We start from the raw sequence: 9,988 nt of genomic DNA on the forward strand, positions 1-9,988 counted from the left end.
GTATATGACTTTTGTATAGAACATTAATAGTGTATCATGCAGTGTTGGGAATAATGCATTATTACAGTAGCATGAAAGTTATTACTTTTGGGCTTCTTAGTACTAATTATATTGTACTACTATTCACAGTGATTAAGTTATGTTTGAAGAAGAAAAAATCCATTATCATTAATGAGAAAATCAATATTGTTTCATAATGAAGAAATAGTAACCTAATGCACACATACGTAACACTACTATAAGTTACCAATGTGTTACAGCTGAAAACTATAATCATAGTCCCAGTCTAGCATAGAGCTGAGCTAAAAGTAAAGAAAGCAGTGTGCATGCATGAGGGGGAATGCTATTGTAACTGATTAGTTGGCTATAATAAATGTACATGATATTAATATTATAATTAACCTTTCATTTGGAGTAATACAGAAATAAAGAGTAATTGATCAAGTAACTTGCCCAACACTGGTATATCATGTCTGCTTACTGAAGAAGATTTAGATTTGCAAACAAAATGTATGTCTATATCCTGCGTACTTGGTTACATGCCGCATCTTCAGTAGTAGGCTAGTTACACTTATATAATAAGTGTTTACATTGTTTTGAGTATTGAGCAGTGGTTGAGTTTGAATGATTGCTGCGGCATCCTTCGAAAGCTAATATTATTTCTGCAGCAAGATTTTGTTATACAGTATATGCCTAAATACTTAACTTTTCATTAGTCACATTTTTGCACTTCTAAAAGTTACTTAGTTTACCTGTTTATCAATGCAGCAAAAATAGTAAAAAATTGTAACTCAGAGTGTTTATTTTCCTGAGGGCATGTCCCTAAATCCCAAGTAAGGGCTTTAAACTTGACGTAGTTCCACTCTTAACTCTTTAGCCTGCTTCTGATACTATGTCAACAGAAGCATGCATAAGCAACCTATATCAATCAATCAATTCCTAGCACATGTTTAAAATGACAGCATTACAGAAGGTTTTGGGGAAATTGTTACCGGATTCAATCTTAGAATACATTATTATTTCCTGGGGGAGCATCCAGACCCCCTAGACTTAAGGTAAGTGCATGCAACAGAAAACTCTGGAAACCTGTCACCAAACTTCTTCAAGCCACCCTTGTCATTGAAGATATATTAGTCTATACTGAAGCTTAAAAATATATTATACTCTAATAGAACAACCGCTTACTAAAGATCACTGTGATCATTATGTAAATAACTTTATTTGTACCCAGTGTTACAGCTGAGCTATAGAGATGCATGCATAAGCTGCATGTATAGCTACATTCATACTGTATAGGACACTTTTACGGCTTTGACCATAATATACTGTTACCTTTTAGACCAGTTATCCCATTGATACCTTTAATACCCTTTGCTCCTTTGGGACCTTGTTGTCCTTCATCTCCATCATCACCAGGTTCACCAGTGGTACCATGGTTACCTTGAGGACCTTTAGGGCCTCTGCTTCCTGGTACTCCAGAGGGACCTTATAGGAGAAAATATTTACCAAACCATAAACCCTACTGATATATTGCAGCTAAAGTATCTGGCTACAGTTTGAAACTAAGAACAAGTTGATCAGTATGTGGAGTCAAAAGTTACACTGTTTTGTTTGCTTGCCTGTAAAATGTGTGGAAAAGGTACCTTTTTGCAAATCCGGTCACAAATAATGTAAGTCCAGTATATACCAATATTCAACTCTGGGAGTGTCTTCCTTATATACCATGGTGCTGGTTAGTGTATATGCATAATACAAAGCAAATTTACAGAAATTAGGGTATGCTTTATTTGCGAATTTAATCCCCATACTTAAATGCAAAATGAATTTGCAATTAACTAGTGTATAGGGATTAAATTTGTATACTATGCAGGGTAATTATTTCCTTTGCTTTCTACATTTTGATTGTTATGATTATGATTATATTATTTATTATTTATAGTTACTTGTTAGTGTATTATTAGAAATGATGGCATCAGTCATAAAAGTGTGACCATATCTGTGAAAGGGTGGCTTTTATTGCCTTTCCAAACTTTCAAGTCTGATTAATCATATCTCCTCATATTTAGCACCTATCACTATGAAATTAAGTCAATAACAATAATAATGGTATGTATGTTAGGAGCTTAAAGTGACCAAATTTATCACCTTATCACCTTTATTTTGCAATGGTGAATCAAACATGAGGTTAAGCATGTTTGTGATTAATATAAATCCAGAATTAACCACTGTTTGGCCATCCAGCACTTGGGTATGTACTCCTTCACTTATTGTGATGGAATGCACAGCAAAAAGATGTGAATTTTCCTTTTATGCACTACCCTATCAAAGACAAAGCACATATAGTCATCTTTTTTGCTATACATTTGTGCACTGTGCGCATATGTAGTGAAGTTGCAAGCATGTATGTGCTACTGGAGGGAATGTGTTGAAATACCATTTCCATCATATGTGATCATGATGTGCATAGTCACAAATTTGACCTATTCTACACATTTCTGCAAACACATATGTTACAAATTTGACCTGTTTTACATGTGTGCTAAATATTCCATTGGGTGTGTAAATCCAAGTTTTTTGCAGTGATGCCCAGGTGAGCCTAGTCATTTAATCCTGGCTTTATTTTAGATAAATTTGCTATAATTATTATACACAAATCAAAGTATTGTAGCTAACCTGGGACACAGTATTTGTGTGGAGCAGAGTATGAAGTTAGGTTGGTAGCAATAATCAATGTCTCATGAACTATGCCTCCAGATGGTAAAATGATGTGATAAATGTCCAAAAGAAGTTTAAACAGTTTACAGGCACAACCAGGTGAGCCAGGAGGTCCAGGAGGACCAGGATATCCACGTTGACCTTTTGGACCTGTTAATCCTTGTTGCCCAGTTTCTCCATCAGCTCCTTTTTAAGAGGAAAAGTTTAACACTACACATGTGATATGATTTTCTGGAATCAACTAACTGAATATTAGAAAAACAACCATATAGGCGTATTTATGATTTGCAGAAATTGTAGTTTAATATCTGTAACCAGCCAGCAGTTACATGTACAAATTATCATTACCATAGCCTGCACAAGTATTCAATAGCTAAGATAATGCCTTTTCATGGAGTTTTTGATTTTATCCTCTATTAACAGTGTTCATATCTGGATGTTAGGTGGTAGACTGCTCACAAGATAGGCTTCAATTGGGCAGGGGTGGTATTTAAAAGTACAAACTCCAAAACAGCCTGTCAGGGCAGTTTCTCACAACAATGAAAACATGTCAAATTTCAGAACCATTGTTATCTCTCTTCAGTACTTCAAATCCCCTCCAACTAGCCCTTAGACTTGTCTGGTATGATTATACAAGCTGTCAGAAAACCACCAAACATTAGTCAAGTTGAAGACATAAGACATAACTAGATAGTATGAAAAATTCAGTTGATAGTACTTCATGCTGGTGCTTTTATGTCCATACAAGCAGGCCACATACATGTATACAAACACAGTGAGTATACATGTAGCTATACAGTATATGTAGAAAGCAACACTTTTAAATATGCTAAGCATGTATTCCATAAAAGCACATGGGAGAAATAGTTACTCGTGTGTAATTATATACCTATATCCCCTTTGCTCCCATTACTGCCATCATGTCCACTTATTCCAGGATCACCAGGAGGTCCTTTGATGCCTTCTACACCTCTATCACCACGATCACCTTTAGACCCTTTTTGTCCTGATGGCCCATTAACCAACCACTGAACTGACTCAACAGGATTACTACGACTCTATAATCACACATAAATATTTTAGTGTGTCAATGTCATGGAAAACCAAGTGTACCTGTGTTTTACACGGTAGGCCTTTACTACCTGGCAGGCCTGGCATCCCAACCCTACCAGGTGGTCCATTAAATCCTTGATCTCCGACTGGACCATGATCTCCATTATTTCCTTTACTACCACCTTCACCAGGCTCACCAGGTTGACCTGTAGCCAACATAGTGATATTATCAGTAGTAATGGTCACTGTGTACACTAAACTCTACTACAAGATACTGTTTATACCCATTATTCCAGGATTTCCAGCTCGTCCTCTGTCACCTTTATCGCCTGGAGGACCTAATGGCCCAGGGGGTCCTGGTAATCCATCATGCCCTTTAGGACAAAATAATGATGTGATAGGAGATCCTGATGTGCCTTGCTGCATCCTTGTCCTTCTGAGTATGTTTCTAAAAATCTGGCAAGTAAAACTGTAGTAAGACTACTGTACTTCATTATAATAAAATTAATAATATTTGCATATAACAGTGTAATATACAGTAAAGCAAACTACATCTGCACACTCTACTCTATAGCAGACTTCATATGTGACCCGGTCTGCGAAAAGGGCTCTTATAGCCTTTCCAATTATCCATGTTTGGCTAATCATAACTCCTAATCTACTAAAGCTATCACCATGTAATTACACCCACAGTTACTGCCAGGTTAGGGTTGATGAGTGACCAAATTGTAGGCTTGTACCATATTCACCAGTCAAGTTATGGGTTACCATATATATGCAATTGGAAAGGCTATAAGAGCCCTTTTCGCAGACCGGGTCACATATATAGTCTGATTTTTTGAAAAGCACAGATACAGTACATTATCTTCCTGCAAACTTTCCAACATAATAATGAACATCTACAAGATATTGGTAATTATTTAGCCTATAAACATGTATAAATATCTTTTTGAACACCATGTAGAAGAAGGTTTTAAAATCCAGTTAATAAAAAGGTGCTTCTAATGTCTAACAGAAACTTTTTTTTTGCAGGTGGAGCTAGAATTTTCAAAATGGTGGACCTCACACTGTACAATATTATAGCTACATGTATGCATAAAACCTGTTATGCTATCGGTGTTTATAAGGCATTTGTACCAGTGATATAATAGTAATGCTTAAATTTATAGCTTTCATAATTAATTTTTATGAATTACCCCAGGCTGTGGTTAGCTAATAGCTACTGCTCACTTTTTGTACTCTTCAAGTTTAGTTATAATTTCTTCTGTGCTATTAGCCCATGTTGTTAGTGAAGTGCCTCTTCTGATTTGAAACTGACTATGATCAGTACGTTCAGCAGCTAAGGTATAACTGTTATTGCCGTTTAGCTGGACATCATCTGGTAAATAATGCCTTAAGAGTATTTCATAGGGATTCTGAGGCTGAATACTTCCTCTCCATGAATCAAAGTAGCTTTTGTGCACAAGAACACTAGAATTGATTATTCTTCGAATGTTTTTGATGTCATCTCTTGTAATTCCTGGGCAGTAAGATATTCCTGGGTGACCCGGTGCACCACGAGGACCAGGTTCTCCCTGAGGTCCCAGTCTACCAGGGTTTCCTTGATTACCAGATCTTCCACGATCACCAGGTGGACCTGTGAACAACGCATCATCTTTTTGACATTATATCTATACAGATTATCTTACCAGGTAGCCCATTTAATCCGTTTTTACCTGGTACACCTTGGAACCCTCTTTGTCCAGGTTTACCTTTACTCCCAATATCACCTGGTGATCCAGGCTCTCCAATTGCTAAAATGATTACATCATAGAATTATCATCTATTCCTTTTACTCTTTTTAAATTAAGATCACAGGTAAAGCAACAAGTTTGTGATCAGATCTAGTTTTCATGCGCATGAAATGATAGTCAAACTAGCTGTGCTACATGCACTACATATCAAATTTCATCTTCTCGTTTATACAAAATTAGGTTGTGGTGGGTTGATTTTGTAGCAAATATTACTAAGTGCTTGTAGAATTTTTAATGTCATTCATTGATAAAATGGTGGACACTAAACTCAACAAAGCAGAGTAAACTTTTCTTTACCAGTTAACAGTGTTTTAAATAAATACAAGAAGAGTTATAAATTTCGAAGTTTGACCTCTGACTTCTGACTTAGATCTACATGGCCTTATGCAATGGGAAGTAATAAAATAAAATGCTCAAATTTGATATTTCTACAAACAAACAGTTGTTTTGTTTGTGGAAATCAAATTTGTTGAATTCATCATCATTGCATGTATATCATTTTTATTAGCTTACCAGCTGTACAGTGTGGTGTTGGTGGTTCCTGGGAGCACAGGCAAGGTGTTCCTGGTAATCCTGGGGGACCTAAATGAAGTTTATCAAAATCTTTATCCTCGTTTTATATTTCATGCACCTGTTTCTCCTTTGAGCCCTACAATTCCATTATGTCCAGGAATCCCTTCAATTCCTTGAGGACCTTGATTTCCTTTATCACCCCAACCTCCATCAGTACCTCTGCCTCCTATTTCACCTTGTTTACCCAGTGGTCCTTTATCTCCTTTTGAACCAGTTGGTCCTCCAATACCAGGAAGGCCTGGATGTCCTGGTAGTCCAGCTATTCCACTAACTGCCTTAACCTACATAATCATACACTATTATAGTACAGTCAAGTTAACACTGTGTAAATAAAAGTTAGTGTAGTTCAGCATTAAAGTGGGAAAAAACCTTGTTCAAAATTTTCAACAATTAAAACTCCTTTAATAAGGTGACTGTATGTGTGCCTCTCATCTATTGTTTTACCCTAAAACAATAAATCCAGTGATAGAATTATTTGCAAGTAAAACATTCAGGGACATATGCAGGGTAGAGTTCCAGGTATTTCCCTTTGCCCACCTTTGGATCATGCAGTATTGGGGGCATTGAAATATTGGGATGTAAAGCTTTCTATAGTGGGAATACATAAGCGCAAATAAAACTGTATTTCTCAGTCCATAATCACATTATGACAGTCACAACCATCACAATATATACGTACAGTAGTTATGATCCATTGTTGTAAATTTTGGATAGAAACGTAAGCCTGTACATCAAAATCATACACACTAACAATCTGCCAAAATTGATTACTCTATACCAGATTACATGTGACTGCACAGATACATATACTGTATATTAGAAAAAATGCTCTGCATCTTAAGCATTGAAACCTTACTAACTAGGAAAGCCACACTTGATAGGTAAATGATACGTAATTGTAGTGAGCTGCAATTTCATAACATTATATGTAAAGTTATTGCGCAAGAATGACAGTGCACTTCTTAGCAAGAAACATTTGCACATACAGTACATAGTTAGAAAATAAGAATTTAAAAATTGTTAATTTAGAAATGGAAGTAGGGATCAAGCGATAAAAACTACTGAAACAAGTGATTAGAATGATGGCAACTATTACAACATAGCTTTGTGGGGAAATCCTTACATTGGCATCTCACCACGTCACCATATATGTTCAATGCCAAAGTAGGGATTTCCCCACAAAGCTATGTTGTAATAGTTGCCATCATTCAAATCACTTGTTTCAGTAGTTTTTATCACTTGATCCCTACTTCCATTTCTAAATTAACAATTTTTAAATTCACTAGTTTGTTAACTTTTTTTGGTATAGTTATATAGCTATTATTGATCTTTGGCACTGACTGCTCTATTAGAGTATCTCGATCTTGCTGCTTGCTTTATGCAAGCTGCTCAATTACTAAATTGAAAGGCATGCAGGGTTTCTATCTCCTGTTTTCTACAATTAGTTGCAGCTGGACCATTAATAATGGGCGTGGTCCACAGATCGTTAAGTACGAGCGCGCGCTCTGATTGATAAGGGCGTGGCAGTGTGTTCTTACTTCACTAGGCTGTTTGATCGCTTTGCAAGTGTTGCTATACAGGCATCTACTTGCCCTTACAGTACGGAATCCGTTATTAGTTTTGTGGCGTCCGAATACGGCTGCTCTAAGGAAAGTGTCGATACGAATTATTAACGCCTCCGTGACTGGAAAAGAAGAAGACGATCCGTAATTGAAGATAAAAGGAAAGGCAAAGCGCAGAAGGCAGACACTCGTCGGAACCCGAAAAGGCACATCCCAGCAGCGAGTTAAATATTGTGGCAAAGAATGGTGATCCTTCGCTGCTTCGTTTGGCCTGTAGCCTTGCGAATGTGGTCAGGCAGGCTGGCAGGCAGGCAGGCTGGCAGGCAGGCAGGCAGGCAGGCTGGCAGGCAGGCAGGCTGGCAGGCAGACGAAAATTTCTGTTTTAGCGATTTTTTAGAAATAAAATTCCAGCACTTTTCTAGTCGTTTCCTGATATATAACGCTAGAAATAAAGTTAGAAACTTGAAGACTCTTTAGTAAAAGGTTTATTTGCTGTGTGAGATATTTCTAGGATGATTTTTGAGGGATCGAAATTTGAGGCGCGCGCCAAATCCACCCCGATCCCTACTTAAACAGTACTATCGTACTGTTTGATATTAAAATTATGAATTTCCTTTTATAGGAATTTGCTGCTGTTTACAATAGTAACTATGTTAAACATAACAACCTGATTCTTCACTTCACTTGATTGCAATGCTCCACGTTTTGCATCTCTTTTGCCAGTATAGTATATTCCTGGATATGCCACATTTTCTTCAAATACATAAAAATTAGCTCCTTTGAGACCATTTGATCCATCTGACTTGAATGTGAGTGCTATATTACTGATAGTTCCTGCACCATAACTTAGTCTGCCATCAACACCATTGCCACATGTAACTAGTTCACTTGAAGAACCATATTCATCAGTGTGTTCATATTCCATGCAGTCATAACAGCTACTGCCTGTTATGTCTGCCTCAATGTCTGGTGGACTGATGTATATGTATGTGTATTGGTAGCCTGGCTGGCGATCTTGAATAGAATATGAGCAATGTTGATTATTAGGATAAACTCCACTTTTATCTGCATTTGGTGTCTGAATATTGTAAGATATGAATAGGAAAGGAAACTCTTGAATATCAACATTCCTAAAGTCTTCATCATATAGTTCACACATTGCAGTTGTATAGTTTACAGTGTAGCATACCCTGTAGCTATAATAATGGAAAGTATTAGATATATAGTATAATGTATGCACCTGCTGTATGACATGTATATAAATACAGACTATGCCCAATCTACATCAGAGGTGCATGCAGGAATTTGAAAAGGGTTTTCCACTGCAGTTAAGTGACTGTTCTACAGTGTATTAGAGTATTAATACTTTCTGACTTCTTTATTAGATCTTCTTCGCTAAAATCATTGTAATACTACTACCTATATTATATGAGACATTAGATAAAAGACTTGTGAAGTGTCATGTTTCATGATGAAGCCAAAATTTTGGAAACCTAAAGCATCTGTGTTCCAAGCAGTGTGAAAAATCCACCCTCCTGAGTATGCCCCTGAATACACTGTAGTCCTTTTGCATTCACCAAAGCCATTGTTTTAAGGTGTTTGATACAGCACAAGCAAGTAACATGCTCACATGTCATCTTAATGTTACACAAAATTAAAGTAAGTGAATGTAGCAAACATGAAACATTGGTTGTTCTACTGCAAAACCATTGGAGGAATATGTCCTCAATGGAAGTGGGCATAGTGTATGTACGTAGTGAATGTAATTCCAAAGTAATGTATGTCACACAGTGAGAATTAGCTACATAACTGCAATAACATAATGAATTAATAAGGAGGTGGTCTTTGTTGCATGTGTAACAATTGTAAATAATATGCTGTAATTTGTACTTTGAGCCATGAACTTGACTGCTTTCTGCCATAGCTATCTCAGCTTCCATCTGACAGTCAACAACAGTATCACCAATATGAGGAGATCCTGATCCACTAGTAACCATCATTAGTACTGTTACCAGGACAACTGGTGATAACACACTACCAATCATTTCTGTTGTTGCTGCAAGTAACTGTATATATATACATAAAATGCAGACATTTAACACAAACAAAAAAGTATATATATATATACAGTATATACACAAGCAAACAGACAGCATTGCAGCACTACTACTGTATCTAACTTTCTGCCATGTATTCGGCTACACAACATGAATTTAGACATCCTTAAAAACTGTTACATATTGTAACCTGTCTTATGATAATAATTATTACCCACTGACCTGCAAGGTTGAC

General features: G+C 36.6%; 1 protein-coding gene across 1 annotated transcript in view; it reads right to left on the reverse strand.

Annotated features, from left to right (window-relative positions):
• LOC136253588 (collagen alpha-1(I) chain-like) overlaps nucleotides 1-8,855 on the reverse strand; it is an 18,793-nt gene extending 9,938 nt beyond the window's left edge. Inside the window, exons 1-11 of the mRNA XM_066046255.1 lie at nucleotides 8,364-8,855; nucleotides 6,672-6,722; nucleotides 6,193-6,415; nucleotides 6,075-6,143; nucleotides 5,457-5,561; nucleotides 4,999-5,404; nucleotides 4,053-4,216; nucleotides 3,829-3,974; nucleotides 3,605-3,773; nucleotides 2,674-2,901; nucleotides 1,333-1,485 (exon numbers count right to left, since the gene is read on the reverse strand). Coding sequence (XP_065902327.1) covers nucleotides 1,333-1,485; nucleotides 2,674-2,901; nucleotides 3,605-3,773; nucleotides 3,829-3,974; nucleotides 4,053-4,216; nucleotides 4,999-5,404; nucleotides 5,457-5,561; nucleotides 6,075-6,143; nucleotides 6,193-6,415; nucleotides 6,672-6,722; nucleotides 8,364-8,855 — 2,206 coding nt within the window. The remainder of the gene's footprint in view (nucleotides 1-1,332; nucleotides 1,486-2,673; nucleotides 2,902-3,604; nucleotides 3,774-3,828; nucleotides 3,975-4,052; nucleotides 4,217-4,998; nucleotides 5,405-5,456; nucleotides 5,562-6,074; nucleotides 6,144-6,192; nucleotides 6,416-6,671; nucleotides 6,723-8,363) is intronic.
• Nucleotides 8,856-9,988: the final 1,133 nt, after the last annotated feature.

The sequence above is a fragment of the Dysidea avara genome, chromosome 4 (genome assembly GCF_963678975.1).
Source record: "Dysidea avara chromosome 4, odDysAvar1.4, whole genome shotgun sequence".
In the NCBI taxonomy this organism is placed as follows: Eukaryota; Metazoa; Porifera; class Demospongiae; order Dictyoceratida; family Dysideidae; genus Dysidea; species Dysidea avara.